The sequence below is a fragment of the Petaurus breviceps genome, unplaced genomic scaffold (assembly GCF_028583685.1).
Source record: "Petaurus breviceps papuanus isolate PSGF00001 unplaced genomic scaffold, PetGlider_PUasm1.0 400, whole genome shotgun sequence".
Lineage (NCBI taxonomy): Eukaryota > Metazoa > Chordata > Mammalia > Diprotodontia > Petauridae > Petaurus > Petaurus breviceps.
In genome coordinates, this window is record NW_027186316.1 from 3,185,785 (window position 1) to 3,203,820 (window position 18,036).

The 18,036-nt window shown below is 43.8% G+C and overlaps 1 protein-coding gene across 2 annotated transcripts in view; it reads right to left on the reverse strand.

The window, feature by feature from the left end:
• Positions 1-18,036, reverse strand: part of OPHN1 (oligophrenin 1) — a 278,254-nt gene that overhangs the window by 64,095 nt on the left and 196,123 nt on the right. For both annotated transcript variants that reach the window (XM_069100409.1, XM_069100408.1), the window contains exons 10-13: positions 11,621-11,712; positions 7,282-7,360; positions 1,451-1,484; positions 932-994 (exon numbers count right to left, since the gene is read on the reverse strand). In XM_069100409.1, coding sequence (XP_068956510.1) covers positions 932-994; positions 1,451-1,484; positions 7,282-7,360; positions 11,621-11,712 — 268 coding nt within the window. The remainder of the gene's footprint in view (positions 1-931; positions 995-1,450; positions 1,485-7,281; positions 7,361-11,620; positions 11,713-18,036) is intronic.

Consider the following 18,036-nt stretch of genomic DNA (forward strand, 5'->3'; position numbering starts at 1 on the left):
TATCTTACCTACTCTAGGAGCAGTGTTCTATCTATTGAACCACCTAGCATCTTTCTCAATTGTTTTTGTTTTTGTTTTTTTTTAGCACAGTTAGCATGTGATAAATGGCTCGTTGAAAGGAAAAATGAAGAAATTAATGAAACAATCAATGACTACAGTGTAGTGGACCTGGGCACTAGTCTTGGGTCTCCCACTAACTTTCTATGTGACTGTGGGTCTGATATGGATCAGGGTGTCACAGTATGTGACTGCCATGCCTGAAGAAATGACAAACAGGAAGAATTCCAAGAAGAATGGGAAGACTTCTAGGAAATGATGCAACATCAATAAAACAGTACCAGGAAAACTATACACACATTGACTACAATGACATAAACAAAAACAATAAAATGAAACAGAATAATGTAATCATGGTGACCAAGCTTGACCCAGGAGGAGGGTTGAGAAAATGCATCTCCCTTGTAGACTCAGTTGCTGTGTTAATTTTGCTAACTGCTTCCCACCCCCTTTCTTTGTTATCAGAAACCCTCAGTGCGTAGGAAAGAGAGTAAAGATATATGTTTGGAAACAAAGATTTCAAAAGATAAAATAATAGGGTTGGATTAAATGATCTCTAAGATTTCAGCTATCAGATTCTGTGATTCTGAGTGAGTGAGTGAGTGGATGAAGCAATGTGTGGGTACTTGGGCAAACAGAAGAGTCAATTCTGTATTGCTGAAGTTTAGAGCTAGAGTCTTTAAAGACCAACACCCTCATTTGAAAGATGCAGAAAATGGTGTCCAGGAAGGATAGATAACTTGCCCAGGGTCACCAAATAAGGCCATGGAGTAGCCAAGAGGAGAACCCTGAGGCCCTGCTCTCTGTACAATGTTATTTCCATTGCAAACACATGGCCGAAGGTGGGGAGGGCCAATGACCAGCTTTTTCTTACCTTTGGTCTCCACAGCATTGGTACACTTCCTTACGAATTTGAACCCGACGTCATTGAGCTCCACTATTCAGGAAAAGGGAGATCGTTAGCCATCACCACAGTGACCAGGGTTCCAACTCAGCTGTTTCACTGATACACTAAGGCTTGGCTGTTCATCACTAACCATCTTGGAGCAATGGGGAGTAGGGGTTGAGAGAGCAAATTAAATAGTAGGCCTCACACTGGAAATGGCTCCAATTTTCCTCTTAGGAGGAAGGAGGAGATACAAACAAGAATGACTTCTATGGCTCTAGATTATAAATATACTTGCCACCCAGCCCCACACGGAGATAAATGAGTGGCTTCCTTTGCTCGGGACAGACGTAACACAGCAGCCACCAGCTAAGTCTGATCTTCACCCAATGAGGGGTACTCCTTTGCCCACCTGCACCCAGATATCCCAACACAAGTAGCATTTACTGCAACTTGGAACAGCTGGTAGTTTACAAGGTCAGCAAAACAGATATATGATGGACTCACTTTCTTCCTGTTTCGTTATGGGGCTGTGGTAGATCTACAAAAGAAGAGAGAGAGATAGAATGGCAGCTGCTGGGGGTTGCCGTTCCAGGCTGTCACCTCTGCTACCAGAACTGCCCCCCAGGCCACCTCCTCCTGTCCCAGACTGGCTCTACCAGTTCTCTAGACACCTCGGGCCTTGAATGAGCTCTCTGCCAAGGTGAGAGCCGACCCACACCATGTTGTCCCCAGGTCTGGCTTAGTAGTTAGAGCATCACAGAGCCATAGTTAACAAACTCAAATAAAAATTAAGGCCAAGAATCCAAATACAAGGATCCCTGTTGGGCTAACCACTGACTTAGTTTGAAAATGGAATGTTATCTCTGTTTTCTTGTATTTTTATTTTGTTCAACATCTGCCAATTACATCTTAATCTGGTTTGGGCCACACCAGGGAGTGTCGTGGACCCCATGCTCTTGTTTGACACTTCTGTTTAGATTCTCCAAACTCATGGCCAAGGAGCATTGGATTATGAAATCCCTCCCAACCTCCAACAAGGCATCGGGGGTGGCATTAACAGAGGAGCCTAGGACTTGGCCAATTTCAGCGTGAACATTTCCAACTCAGTATCTGTGATTGGGACAAATCAGGGATTGATTTATTGTTTTGTTGTTGTCTAGAACTTAGGAAAATGAGAGAGAAAACATTAATGATGCAGATTAAATGAAAAAGTATATCTTGCTTACATTTTCCTGGAGAGCCTGTTGTTAAACATTTATCAGCACACCCATAGCTGGAAGGCACCTTCAAGGTCAACCACCTTCTTTTACCGAGGAGGAAATGAAACCTTACTGAACAAACCAAGTGACTAACCCACAGCCACCACAGGGAGTAAATGGTAGAGCTAGGACTGAAACTCAGACTCTGACCCCAAATCTAGGGTCCTTTCCACTATGTTTTATATGATTACACTGGTTAGAATATGGCCTACAGAGCGTCAGCAACCTTGGGAGGGAGGTGATGTTATGGCTCCCATTTTACAGTTGAGGAAACTGAGGCAGAGAGAGGGGAAGTGACTTGCCCAGGGTCACACTGCTGTATCTGAGGCAGGATCTGAACTCAGGCCTTGCTGACTCCAGGCCCAATAGATGCCTCAATGTGTCTATCAACTTGCACATGAGGTGCTATCTGCACTGGTAGCAGGAGTTTCCTCATCTGGATGTTCCCCAGATCAGGGAAATCCCAGGCCCCATCCCTGTCCCTATACACTTGCCAAAAGAACATTCCTAAAGTTTGGTGATGATCATATCATTCTCTTGCCCAGTGAACTCCAAGGTCAACACTAACTTCTCTGAACATTTCAAGCCCTTCACAACCTAGATTCCAATGCCCTTTTAGGCTTCCTTGTATGTCTCCTCCCCTTCATTCATCCTCTGATCTGGCCCAGATCTGGCCTTCGTGCTGTTCTTCCTCCATGATACTCCATTTCTGACTTCCAGGCCTTTGCATAGGCTGTGACCCATGCCTGAAATGCCCTTCATTCTCACCACCACTTTGTAGAATCCCTTGTTTCCTTTAAGGCTCAACCACTACTATAAGAGCTCTCTCCTGATCTCCCCAGCAATTAGTGCCTTTCCCTGAAATTACCATCTAGGTTGCTCAGTGGCTAGAGCGCTGGGTCTGGAGTCAGGAAAACTTGAGTTCATATCCTGCTCACACACTTCCAGTGTGTAGCTCACTTGACCACTGTCTGCCTCAGTTTTCTCAAATGTCAAATGGGAATAATAACAGCCCTTATCTCTCCACGGGATGTTGTGAGGATCAAATGAGATATTTGTAAAGCACTTTGTAAACCTTAAAAGAATATATAAATGCAAGCTGGTATTATTTTTCTTACTCTGTTCATATGTTCCATTTACTCATATGTATATTCATCTGCCCTGATAGATGGTGGAGTCCTAAAGAGCAGATATAGTGGATTTTGTACCCCCCATGACAAGCACAGTGCCTGAAACAGAGTAGGAATTTAATAAATGCTTACTGATTGACTGTCTGAAATACCTGTGTCCCCAAGCCTCAATTTAATGGGGCAGGACAAAGCATTGCCCAGAGATACCTGGGAAATAAGTCAAAGATATTCCAGAGCCATATGGGCCTTTAGAAATCATCTCTTCCAACCCCCCTTATTTTACTGATGAGGAAACTGAGGCACAGAATTGGAACTCAGGTGTTATGGCTCCAGATGCAATGATCTTGCCAAGTTGCCATTCATGTAGCCATGTCCAAACTGTCAAAGAAAAGTTAGAAGCCCTCCCTCCAATCCAACAAGGTACTGTGCTAGCCGAGAGAGGATCCAAAGACAAATGGAAACAGTCCTTGCCCTCAAGAGGCTTACATTCTACTGAGGGGATAAGACACCTAAACACTTAAGTATTTACCTGATCATTTGAGGAAGAGGAAAAAAACACCAATATCTGGGGTATCAGGAAAGGTGGTACCTGAGCTGGCATGCTTGGGGAACCACAGGCCAGTGTGCAGCCATATATTTTGAGTAAGGAACCTGGAAAGGTAGGTTGGAGCCAGGTTGCAACAGGCTTTAGATGTTCTTTGATGATGATGATGGCTAGCATTGTTATAGCTCCTTAACATTTGCAAAGGGCTTGACAAATGGTAACTCACTTGATCCTCACAACTCTGTGAGGCAGAATTTTTACAGAAGAGGAAACTGAGGCAAACAGGGGGAAGTGACTTGCCCAGGATCACACAGCTAGGAAGGGTCTGAGGTCAGCTTGGAACTCAGGTCTTCCTGACTCCAGGTCCAGAGCCCACTGCACTGTGACTATGACATAACAGGGAGCCACCAATGGTTCCTTTTTTTTTTTTAATTTTTTGTTTTGTTTTGTTTTGCAGAGGGGATAGCAGGGCAACTGGGGTTGTGACTTGCCCAAGGTCACAAGGCTAGTAAGTATTATGTCTGAGGCCATATTTGAATTCAGGTCCTCCTGACTCCAGGGCCGGTGCTCTGTTCACTGCGCCATCTAGCGGCCCCAGCACCAATGGTTCTTAAGGAAGAGGCAGATTTGTGTTTTAGGAAGATGCTCTGGGAAGTTATGGGGAAGATGGTTTGGAAAGCAGGATTCTACCTAGGAGGCTATTGCAATAGTTTAGGCAAATGGTGACGAAGGCATGAACTAGGGTGGTGGCTATGTGAGGAGAGAAGGGACTCCAAGGACGGACGTTGTGGACAGACAACTGACAACACACAGCAACTGAGTTTATAAATGAAAAAAACTGAGGCCAGTTTATGTTCACACAGACAGAAACTGTCAGAGCAAAGACACCACCCAGGTTCCCTGAATCAAATTCAGGGCTTTCCATACACATCGGGGAGCTAGAGCTCTGGGCCCAGAGTCAGGAAGACCTGAATTCAAAATGGGCCTCGGATACTTCCTAGCTGTGTGACCCTGGGCAAGTCACTTCCCCCTGTTTGCCTCAGTTTCCTCATCTGTAAAATGAGCTGGAGAAGGAAATGGCAAACCACTCTTTTATCTCCCTACGTACATTATGGTCCATGGAGTCATGAAGAATTGGACACGACTGAATAACAAAAAAACCATATGCATGTGAACATTTGTGTGCACATACTTGAGCATGTGTGTACACATGTGAGCAAATCAGCATCAGCACCATTCTCAAACATATGCATACATGTATGTGCCACATATATGTGCATATATACACAGAAACATGTACATACGTGCCCAGCCTTTGTGATGTACTGAAGCACAATCCCCAGTTCTCTGGCTAACCTAATTTATATAAGCACAGCATCTTTGCAAATCTTTGCAAAATTCCAACTGCTTCAAAAAAACAACTCACAACTAAAGCCATATGGCCACAGAAGTGACAGCAGCAGCAGTGGGGAAAAAAAGAAGACCCAGCCTTTGGACGCAGCCGTAGCTCACTCTCTTGATATGCCACTGACTGGGGTGGGTCCTCCCTCCTCCCCACTCCCAACCTGTTTCCAGGAGCTTGTCATTCTGCCCACATCTTTCTACCACTTGGGTATCCCCAAGGAAACTCAGAGATATTATAAGAGCACAAGAGTTCAGGAATCCAAACACACTGATAGACAACTCTCCACATAAAGGAAATTCTGTTGAACACAATAATTTTTTTTTGGAGGTGGGAAGGCAGGGCAATTGGGGTTAAGTGGCTTGCCCATGGTCACATGGCTTGCTAGTAAGTGTTAAGTGTCTGAGGGCAGATTTGAACTCAGGTCCTCCTGACTCCAGGGCCAGTACTCTATTCACTGCAGCACCACCTAGCTGCCCCTACAATAATTCATTTCACCCAGTTTCAGACCCAATTGAGTCCCAAAACCACGCACTCCCAATGGATAAGCACACATCTGTCAGACTAGATGAGCAGCAACTCCTGTTGGAGGAAATCCACCAAGGACACCCTTAGGAATGCTTCTCATTTTTCAGACTACTAATTAGCAGAATGGCTACTCTGTTGTGACCCTTTATCAAGGTGCCTGCCTCAGGACTGATCACAAATTCCAGATGTAAATTCTAGACCATATGGAGGCAAGAGTTCAAGCAGAAATAATGCTGGGATTAGACTCAAAGGACCTGGGTTCTATTTCTATCTCTGACTTATTTGCCCTTGTGACCTTGAGCAAATCACTTCTCCTCTGGGGGCCTCAGCTGACTCCTCTGTAGAATGAGAGGATTTGACTAGACGGCTTCCAACTCTAGACAAATGATCTAATATGTGACCATGGGCACTTGTCTCTAACCTCTTTTAGTTTTAGTTCCCTCAATGGTAAAATGAAAAGGTGGAATTAGACACCTATAAGTTGTCTTCTAGTTCTAGGTCCTTTAAATAACTGTGTCTGGGGCAGCTAGGTGAGTAGTGAATAGAGCACCGCCCTGGAAGGAGGAGGAGTTCAAATCAGGCCTCAGACACTTAACACTTACTAGCAAGCCATGTGACCTAGGGCAAGTCACTTAACCCCAATTGCCCTCCAAAAAGCACGCATAAATAAATAAATAAATGAATGAATGAATGAATGAATGAATAACTGTGTGAACTTAGGCAAGTCCCTTCCCCTTGCCAAGCCTCAGTTTCCTCATGTGCAAAGTGAGGAGGGTGGAGTGGTTGACCTCAGGGGTCCCTTCCAGCTAGAGATCTTTAGATTAGTCAGGAAGTAACAATGATTAATCCTTCCAGCCCAACCCCACCCTTCCCCCCAGCTGCATCTTGGGAAGCAACAACTTGAAGATGTGGCCTGGCAACTTCTTCTGGGGAGGATTGCCACCACAGCTATTGAGCAAAAGAAAGTCCTTGCCACCAAGGCCCTGACAAATGGTTCAACTTCAGAAAGTGACATTTAATCAGTGCAAATTCAAGAAGGGGCATCAGCACATGCTTTGCCAATGCCCCCTAAGGACCATGGGATATTTCTATTTGACTTGCAATTGATCCCTTCCCTCTTTTTATTCTTCCCTCTTTTCTATTTCTATCCCCAGGGCTTAGTATATAGTAAGTGCTTAATAAATGCTTTATTCATTCATCTGAACTTTCAGAGATTAGGCCAAGTTAGGTGGTAGAATAATTCAAATGCACATGTCACTTATTCCTTAGCTATCTCATGGGATTTCTGTTCAATAACAGATGTTGGACTAGATTATCTTTTCCAGCTCCAAATCCTATGATCCTATGATCTTAGCATCAAACACAGTGCTACCCTCCCCATCCAAAGTCCTAGATTCAGTTTGTTCAAGTCAGTTGGCCTGTGCTGCCACGAGAGGTCACTGTTCCCAAAGACTAGGCTTTAGGTGACTCACTGGTTCTTTTCCATCCATTGCTTCCATCCATAGCCGCCTGTTGGCTTCAGAAAGGGCTTGCAGTGTTATAGTTCCTGGTCTAAAGAGAAAATGATGAAGTTAAAGGACAATTCAACTGGTGAGAGCCCCAAAGTAGGGCACCCAGTGCCAGATGAAGAACAATTGAAGGGACTTGGGGAGTATAGACATAAACAAGAGAAGGCTGGAGGTGGGAGGGACAAAGGAAAGCTATCTTTTGTACTTAAAGGGCCCTCATTAAACTTTTTCTTCTTCTTGACCCAAAGGGCAGGTTTCCAAACAATCAAAAAAAGCTTCAGAGAAGCAGATTCCTATCCTCCAGTTAAGGAAAACCCTCTTACCCCTCTGGAAAGACCACTAGGGAGGCAGCCAGAAAATCTGGGTTCAAACTTCAGGTCTGATATTTAATAACTAGTTGACTTCAGGTAAATCATCTCCCCTCTTTGGGTCTCAATTTCTCCATCTACAACATGGAGGGGAGGGACAAGATGATCTTTAAGGCCCCTTCTATCTGGAAGAGTTCCAAGTCTGCAGCATGAATTTCATCTACCCCAGTCAAATGGGCCATCTCAGCTGCCAATATTGAGAGGTCTTTGGGTAAAAGTTGGATGACTCACTTTCTGGGGATATCTTTGAAGGGATTCCTGGTTAGTTATGGGTAGGACTAGAACACTCCAAGGATACTTCGAACACTGTGATGAAGTGAACAGGAAGATACCCAGAAGCTGCCTGTTAGATCATTTAACCAACCTAATGACTACACAGAGAGGCAGCATGGTATAGTGGACAGAGAGCTGCCCTTGGAGACTCAAAGGCTTGGGTTCAAGTCCCTCTTCTGACTTGGCCGTTGTGACCCTGGACAAGTCACATAACCTCTAGTTCTAAAGTCCTCTAGACCAACAATATCAGACTTCAACAGAAACAGGAATACTAAACCATACATAAGGATCCATGCTTTATTCTTATTAATGGGGGCCTCATATCATATATCTTAGAAATATATTTTCTAATGTTTTTTATTAATATATCACCATACTAAAATCTGATAGGAACTACATTTTAATCTAGTTCAGGCCATGTTTGGGGGTGCTGTGGGTCACAAGCTCTAGATAACTCCTTAAAACAGAGGTTCTTGGACTTTATTGTGTCAAATCTGATCCGCTGACTGTTGTTCCATGGCTTGAAAGCCCTATTCTAGCCTGTCAAGATACTTCTGGGTCCTGACTCTGTCAATCAGACTTCCAAGAATCTGTGATCTCATCCTTTCCTCCATCACTTCCCCTCCATGGTCATTGTGGGTAGTTGGGGCCAGAAAACAATCATTCCCTGTTGGCCATCCCTCTAACAATGACGCTGGCCTACCATGGCTAGGCCAACCTTTCGCTGTGCCCCACTAGCATAAGCTCCAACAACCTGCTATCACCTGTGTGCCATCAGAGTAAGACTTCAGGGAGGACTTTCACAAAGGATCAGAGAGAAGACCAATCACTTAAGGTGCCACTACCACCTGATTCAGTGACTGGGCATCATATCCTTTCTAACAAGGTCAAATATGGGTCCAAACAAGGTTAGGTCAGGCAGTAGGGATGGACTCCTTTAATCATGGGGAACTAAAGGAGCTGGTTACTTATTCCTGAATCAGAGTCTGGAGGGAACATCTGATGTCAGAAAAAAGGCTACCCGGGCTCCTACCCAGATTCAAAAGATCAGCTTGTGACAGGGTAAAGGGAACTAAATGGAAAGCCCAGGGTTTGGATCCCAGCTCTGCCACTTACTAACTGGGTGACTTCACCTTCCTCAACCTCAATTTCTTCATTGATCAAATGAGGAAGCTGGCTAGGGTATCTTCCAGCTCTAGAGCTAGGATCCTATGTGTGACTCTGGGACAGCCACTACCCTTCTGTAGGGCCTCAGTTTCCTCCTCTATAAAATGAGGGGGTTAGATTCAATGGTCTCTGAGGTCCCTTCCAACTTAGATCCAGGAGCCCATGTGTGACCTTGGACGAGTCCCTTCCTTTCCTGGGACTCAGTTTCCTTCTGTGATCCAAGGTTGGACCTTGGGCAAGTCATTCACAGTCCTAGGCCTCAGTTTCTTCCTCTGTAAAATGATGGAGTTCAGCTAGATTACTTTAAAGCATAGGTTCCCAAAGTTGGCAGTACCACCCCCTGGGGGGCACTGGAACGACTAGGGGTTGGGGGCATAGCATTGTCAGATGCAGTTGGGGGGAATTGAATAAAAATAAGAGGGTGGTGGAAGCCATAAGGAAAGAAGAGAAGAAAATTTTGAAGAACCATTCATATATGTTTCATCTGTTGTGTAACAGTTAAAAGTAGTAGTGATTACATTATTTTACAAATAAACACACAAAATGCAAGTTATCAGTGGTCAAGTTCACCAACAGGTCTTAACAAGCAAGTGTTGGCAGGCAAAAATGCTGCACACTGTCAGAAAGTCCAACATGCAATGGCAGGAATATGTACATGTAATGACTTGTTTATAATACAATACTATATGGTTACATGACCCAATACTGCATCACCAAAATTTCAATGCAGGAAAGAACTTACAAATTTATAATAAATTATTAAATTTTAGATTCTTCATATAAAAAAGAATTTAAAAATTTTGGAAATGATGCAAAATTTAAAAAAAAACCTGTTAAAGGGTTAAAAAAAAAAAGTAGATTTCCAGGAAGGTATGGAATAATTTTTTTTAAAGGGGGCAGTAGGCCAATAAGTTTGGGAACCTCTGCTTTAAAGTAATAATTAATAATAATGATGATTATAATAATAAGAATAGTTAGCCTTTATATGGCACTTTAAGGACTGCAAAGCACTTTACAAATATTATTTTATCTGATCCTCACAATAACCCTGCAAGGTAGGTGTTGTTATTATACCCACTTCGCAAATGAAACAGATAGACAGAGATTGAGTGACTTGCCCAGAATCACACAGCTAAGATATGTCTGAGGCCACATTTGAACTCAGGTGTTGCTGACTCCAGGTCCAGCACTCTATCCACTGCAGCACCACCTAGCTGTAGCAGAAAGAACAATGGATTTGGAATTGGAAGGCCTGGGTTCAAATATCAACTTTGCCATTCACTCACTACTGTGTGACCTTGAGCAGCCTCTTTGGGGCTGTTTCCTTATCTATAAAATGAGGACCTTAAATCTGATTTTTTCTCTAAGGGCCCTTCAGGCTCTAAACACTATGATCCTGTGATAATAGCACAATAAAGTAGATAGATAGATAGACAGATAGATATGATAGATGATAGATAGAATAAAGAAAGAATAGAGTTATTCTTCACTGTATAATGCATACTGATGATTAATTTGAATTAGGACCCAAGAACAATAACCATAGAAAGTCTGGGTTGGAAAGGAAGAACATAAAATGTCAGAGTGGGAAGGACCCGGTGAACATGGAATTTTAGAGCTGGAAGAGGACTTTAGAGGTCATCTAGGCCACATTTGGGTTCAAATCCCACCCCAAACACTTATTAGCTATGTGACCCTGTGCAAGTCACTTCATCTTTCTGCCTCAGTTTCCTCAACTGTAAAATGAAAAGGTTTGACATAATGCCCTCTAAGGTTCCTTCCATCCCTAAATCTAGGAACCCAGACAGGAGTGAATGGCTCAGTTCCATAGGTCAGAATAATCTAAATTAATCTATTCTTCTGGCCTAGGCATGGATTAGAAACAATGTACACACGATGGCCAATGTATTTAATCGCATCAATGGCCTGAATCTCCATGAATGCCCTCTGATGCCTTACTATGGCATGGAAATAACTGGCTTCTCAAAACCAAATTGGGAAGAGGCCAAGCCCTGGTAGGCCCCGCTACAAGGATGTGCCCCAGTGGCATGCTTTTGTTTGCTGCTAGAGGATTGAGCAGTCTCATCCCCATATTGGCTCTAGGGTAATGATTCTCACCATGTCAACATTCATAGATCTTCTATTAAATCATCTAGGAGTTGCAATGTGGGTTAGTGGAATGAGTAGCCACTCTGATAAAATCACAGGTTGTTGAAGTGTTGAAATAACAGCTGCTAAATATAGTTCTGGAGACTTGCCATTGGACACAGAGGGTGAGAATATGGCAGACTGAAGGGTTTGTGGGAAGTACTGGAGGTAGGAAGTTGCCCAAGGGGGATTCCTATTAAGAGTCAAATGTGAGGGTGGATGACTAGGCCATGGGGAAAACTCTGATGTTCATAAAATAAGGACTTTAAGGTAAAAAAAAAAACACACATGGCAAGTTGGCATATCAGTCCCAAAGCCAGCATGCCTAGGAGAATGGGCCTGCTTACCTTTCGTTAGTTTCAATGTCAAAGCAGAATCTCTTGTCGATGGATTCTGTCTTCCTCCTAACACAGTACTTCAAGGTTAAGTCCACAGGTCCCTGGTGAGTAGGAAAGATGAACAACCATGTGGGAAAATGTGAAAGTATGAAATTTACACCTCCTGAAAAAGCATAAGTCACCTGGAGGAAGTGTGTCAAGGCACGAGGAGTAAGCCGTCTCCTCAGCAGGAAGCCCATCACTCTAGACTGGGGCTCCCCATGGGGCAGATGGCCAAGACCCCAGAGAGAGGCTCAGTGCCAGGAGATCTCACCATCAGCCAACAGAAATAGGAGTCCCTACTGTGCACCTTTCCAATAACGGGGCACTGGATCTGGGACAATGGGGACACAAGGACCAGGTACTGGTCCATTTGTTGCATGAGGGCCCATAGGGAAGACACTTCCCATCCTAGGCCTCAGTTTCCTTCTCTGTAAAATGGGCTGGATTTATTGGACTCTAAGTTCTCTTCCAGCTCAAGAGCTATAATCTTCTGTATGACCTTGGGCAAGCCCCTTCCCCTCACTAGGCCTCAGTTTCCTCCTCTGTAAATAGATCACTCACTTTCACTCTTGCCGAAGTTACCATTTCTGAGTCAAGACTTTGTTACCCTTCAGCTGGACTCGTGCAGTAGCCTGCTAACTGCCGCCCTGCCTCAGTATCTCCCCCTTCAATCCATCCTGCAAATCTGCCTGTTTCCTAAGGCACTGCTCTTACTCTATCATTCCAAGACCCAAATGGCTTTCCATTGACTCAAGGCAGTGAAAGGAGGTCTTCTAGATCAGCTGCCCCACCTTCATCCCACACCATCTCTTTCAAGCCTCAGTTACCATCACTCTCCTAGACATATCCTGAACCTCTACTGAGCAACACTGATGACTGGTCCCTGAATATGCCACCTGTGTTCCCACCTTTCCACCAACTGTTCCCTTTGCCTATGACTGCCCTTCCTCCACCCTCCCCATTTTGCCCATTGAAATGCCAGCCTTCCTTTACAATTAACCTCGAGGGGTGTCTTCACAAATCCATACCCCAATCTGCCCCATTCCACACCACCAACTAGAGGGAGCTCTCTCCTCTGAACCTCTTAGAAAGAAAAGACCCTGAGAAACAAGGGAAGCCAACCACTCCTGGTTTTACTCTCCTCCAGGCATTCTTGACCTAGGGCCCACAGATTAGATAGATTTCCAGAAGGTCAATGACTTTGGATGGAAAGAACATTATGTCTTTGTTTTTACTAAACTCTAAGTAAAATATAACACTCCCTTCAATGACTAAAAACATTAGAATAAGAAGGGGTCCATAGGCTTCACAGAAAAGGGCAAGAACCCTTCCCTTTAGGCCCAGTCCATTCTGGTCTTTTTTGAAGACTTTTCTCTACTGGACCACATTCCAGAGATATTGGGGAAATGCCTAATTTCTCTACTGATGTCGCCATATGTAAAGCAGCAACAGGCACTTATGACCTGAACCTTGAACACACTCATACACATCCAGCTGTGAAAAGGAGACATGTACCTAACTACCTGAGGTCATTTCAATTATAACCCAAATCCAGGGAGCATTGCAAGAGATCAGAGAACTTTGAGCTGCAAGAGATCTCAGAGGCCATTATTTTACAGAGGAGGAAACCGAGGCCCATGGAGGACCTTGCCCAAAGTCATACATAGGAACCCAGATCTAGAGCTAGATCAGAGCCTACCTAGTTGAATACTCTCATTTTACAGAGGAGGAAACTGAGGCCCAGGGAAGTAAAATAACTAGCCCAAGATCAGAAAGTTAGTCAATCTAAGATTTGAACCGAGGTGCAGAGATCCTAATACCAAGGATCCTTCCACCATACCATGATGTGTCTCTACATCTCTGCCTCAACCTGCCCCCAGGGCCCCCCCCATCTTATGCTTCTTTCCATACTTACCTCATTTCCCTTACAAGTTGCTTGAGGGGAAGGGCTATGTCTGTCTTAATAATTTTTGTCTTCACCATGTGTAATGGGAATGTAAATTTAAAGATCTTCCCTGCCCCTAGGCTAAAGTGCACCTGGAGCCTGGGGTGGGAGGCTTGTTTTTCAGTAGATACTTCTTGATTGGCCAGTGAGTCAATAAGGTTGTTACATTCTCTGAGCCAGGAGAAGGCTATATAAGCCCTGATGTGTAGCTTTGTTTTGGGGGCTCACTTTGAGAAGTGTTCTGTGATTTGATCTGAATTCTGGGAAGCCGTTGTTGAGAGTCCCCCGGCTTTGAAAAACCCAGATGTTGATTTGGTATGAATGTAATGGTTGGACAGTTTGGAAACTGCCTCCTTGATCTGTTTCTCTGTCTTGATAATTCTGTCTGTGTATTCTGAAGTTCGGGGTGCTGACCTTTTCCCCCTGAACTAGGTAAATGATACATATTGACTGATTAAAGTAAGCTTGTTAACCCATTTTGAGTTGCTTTCCTTTATCAAAGCAGATCTAAGAACCTGTGTTGGCAGACACCCTGGGGATGCTGGGGTGCTTGCTGCTACACCATGGTATCTAATATAGAATTTGCATGCCAAAGCTACTCAGTGAAGATTTGTTTAAATAATAATAATAGTAGATAGCATCCATATAGCGTTTTGAGGTTTACAAAGTGTTCACAAATATTGCTTACAAATTATAAATACTGTCTCAGTTTTTTCCTTATAGCAATCCTGGGAGGTAGGTGCACAATTATTGTTACCCCCGTTTTACAGATAAGGAAACTAAGGAAAATAGAGGCTAAGTCTCACTCAGCTAGAAAAAGCCTGAGGCAAGATTTAGACTCAGGTCTCCCTGACTCAGGTGCTGCTAATGGTTCATATTCATAGACTATTAGGGAAAGAAATCACCACGGAGAAGGGACCTGCCATCATTGCTACCACCAATGCCTGCTGGTGATCACCTGACATTTATAGGCACATAAACCCAAGAGCTATAGGAGGGGCATCAGCCCCTAGATCACCAGGCCCACTGCCAACCCAGACCCCCATAGCCACCATCCTGGGATGCCCACGAGGATGAGACCGGACACCCACCCTTCTCAGCAGCCACAGCTACTGAAGACCCATTAAAAACTTTCTGGCCCCCAAAGGTCTTGGCATTAGCAATGGTTCAATCTCAGATATGGATATGACTTTGTCAGAAGAAATGCCATGGAAGGAGAGGCCCGGGAGTCAGCTTTGTGACTGCAGCACAGAGAACATGGGACTTTTCCATCAGGTTTGCTGCTCAAACCTCCTACATGTGGCATTTGATGCATACTAGGCAGTTAATCAATACTTCATTCATTCATTCATTCATCTATCACCTTCTACCCTTGACCTCATCTGATCCCACAATCCTTGGGAGGGAGTTAATGCAAGCATTAGTAGCTCCATTATACAGGTGAAGGAAGTGAGCTTCAGAAGGGTTTTGTGACTGACCCGAGGTCCCCTGGTTATTAAGAATTATTATAATTGGGGCGGCTAGGTGGTGCAGTGAATAGAGCAACAGCCCTGGAGTCAGGAGGACCTGAATTCAAATCTGGCCTCAGACACTTAACACTTACTAACTGTGTGACCTCGGGCAAGTCATTTAACCCCAACTGCCCTACCTTCCCCCTCCAAAAAGCAAAAAAAAAAGAATTATTATTAATAAATTATATTAAATATCAAATTATTAATTAGTATTAATAAATTATTATTCATTAAGAATTGCTAGCCTCCAGATTCCCACTGGCAAGTCACTCAAATCCAGTTATTCAAGGAATTAATGCCAACATCTTCATGGGAGGGCGCCCATGCTGGCCCAAGCAGCACCTCGGTCATCTGGGCTGAAGTGCCACATCTCCACTCCTCTAAGGTTTTAATAAGCAGTCTCATCAGAGAAGTCATTGCCATCCACACCCCCATCCCTCCCCACTTCCAAACTTCCCTCTTTCCATCAAAGACACCACTATCCTGCAGTCTCCCAGGATTATTACATCACTTCCCACGACCATTTGCCAAATCTTGCCACGTCTAGTATCCAACTCCTCTCTCCTCACACAGGCACAGTCTCATCACTCACAGCCCTCACCACCTCTCACCCGACCTCCCTTCTCCCAGCCTCCCCTTACATCTCTCCCCAGTCCCATCTGTGCTCCACACTACCACCAAAGTGATTTTCCCCTACTTAATCAACCTGACTGGCTCCCTATTATCTCTAGGATAAAAAATTTAACCTCTGTTTTGCTTTTAAAGAACTTCACAATCTGGCTCCCACTGATCCTTCCAGACTAACTGGATTTTATTCTTACTCCCAGACAAACTGACACGTGACTCTTAATCTCCCCTCTTATCTCCTTTGCACTGGCCATGTCAGATGCCTGGAATGCACTCCCTCCTCATTTATGTCTCACAGAGGCAGCTTTCTGTGTTTCTTTCTTGAAGACGCAGCTCAAGCATCACCTTCAACACAAAACCTTTCCTGATCTCCCCCAAATGCTAGCCCTCTCCCACTCAAACCTACCCCATGCTTAATTATTTGGCATGTATTTTTTTTATTCTCTTTATATTTCTTTTACACATACTTATATATGTTGTACTTACTGTTTCCCTGGTTACAAAGTAAACTCCTTGAGAATAAAGGTTGTTTCATTCATTGTTTTTGTATCTCTACTGCCTATCACAGTGCCTGGTACACAGCAGATGCCTAATAAATGCTTATTGCTTGATTAGAACAAGACTGTGGGGCAGATGGTATGATTCATTCATTCATCACCTTTCACCCTTAAACTCATCTGATCACACAATCCTTGGGAGGTAGATAATGAAGGCATTATTAGCTCCATTTTATTTTATGTTATACAATAGTTTATTTATATGTTATTCCCATTTTAGAGATGGAAATGTGTTGGGAGGCAGGATGTAAACTCAGAGCCAAGGATCACACATTTTTAGAGCTGGATAGGAGGATTTTAGCAGCCACCTAATTCGATCTGTTCTCTAACAAGAATCCACATTATAATGTTCCTGTTAAGTGATCATTCAGCCTCTGCTATTGGACCTTCACCAGGCAGGGAAACACCACTTCCAAAGGTGGCCCATTGCACCTTGGGAGAGCTCCATTGTTAGGAAGGTTTTCCTGACCTTGAGTCTCAATTGGCCCCTTTGTAACATCTACCTGGTTCTCCCCTCTCTGGCCAAGTACAGCAAGCTGGATCCTTCTTCCACAAATACTTCAATACCGCAATCATGTTATGCAAGTCATTCATCAAAATGTGTCCTTGTGGCACTCCACTAGAGACCTCCTTAGAAGTTAACATAAAACCATTCATGACTGCTTCTCTAGTCTGGACTTTCAACCAGTTCTGAATGCTGATCATATTGTATCTAGCCTCCCTCCATCTTTTCCATATGAATTTCACAACAGACTTTATCAAACATAATACTAAAATCTAGGTAAAGTGTAGTTATAGCATTCTGCAGAAGAGAAGCTTGGGTTGGTATTGATAAAGTTGCTTTTCCCAGCTGTTCACCAATGCTCTCCTTTCTAATCTATTCTCCAATTTTGCAGGACAAGTTATCTGCCCTCTTTTCTAAACCAGGATGATGCCTTCCCTTTTCCAAAACTTTTCAAACATCCTTGACCATGGTTTAGCCTTCACTTAGGTCAGTTTTGTCAGTGCCTGAAGATATCATTTGTCTGGGCCTGGTGAGATCTGAATTCATCAAAGACAACCAGGCAATCACCTACTATCTCCTAGTAACCTCCCAAAAAGTATATTGTGGGCAGTGGCTCCCTGGGAGTCATCTGTGTTCTCTCCTGTCTAGTCCGACGGTTAGTCTCCTCGGAAGAAAAAAAACTGGGACAAAATTCACAGTTTTAAAACATGTGGCATTTTCTTGACTTTAGCTTTCTTCACCAGCCTAAAAAATACTCTGTCCCTTGTAACTCTGGGTGTTTTTCTTAGAGTACTTCCCATGCTTTTCCACTTGTCCTTTGTTACTCGCCCTTGCTTCCATTCCACAGAATTTCACATCTAAGTTGCTTGTTGAGTTCTCTTTGGACAACTCCTCATTTTCCTCCTCTACAGAATCGTTTGCCTTTGTTTCTTCAGAAATTCATTCTTGTGAGCTCCCCATACCACACTGACTTCCTTGTAGAACTATAATCCATTGGTATCTTTTCCTTAGTCCTTTGAAATCTGCTGTCCCCAAGTTTAGGGGGCAGGTCAGGTTCTAGCAGTTCTGTTCTAATTGTGCAGTCACTTCCTCTCCCCCACCCCAACCCCAAAGCTCCCAATGTAGCAACCAGTTCCTTCTTTTTTAAGGACAGAACAGAATTTCCCCCTTGTTGGTTCCTCAACCTTTTGGAAGAGGAAATTATCCTTAAGAAACTGCTAGCTGTTCTGCTTTTGGTT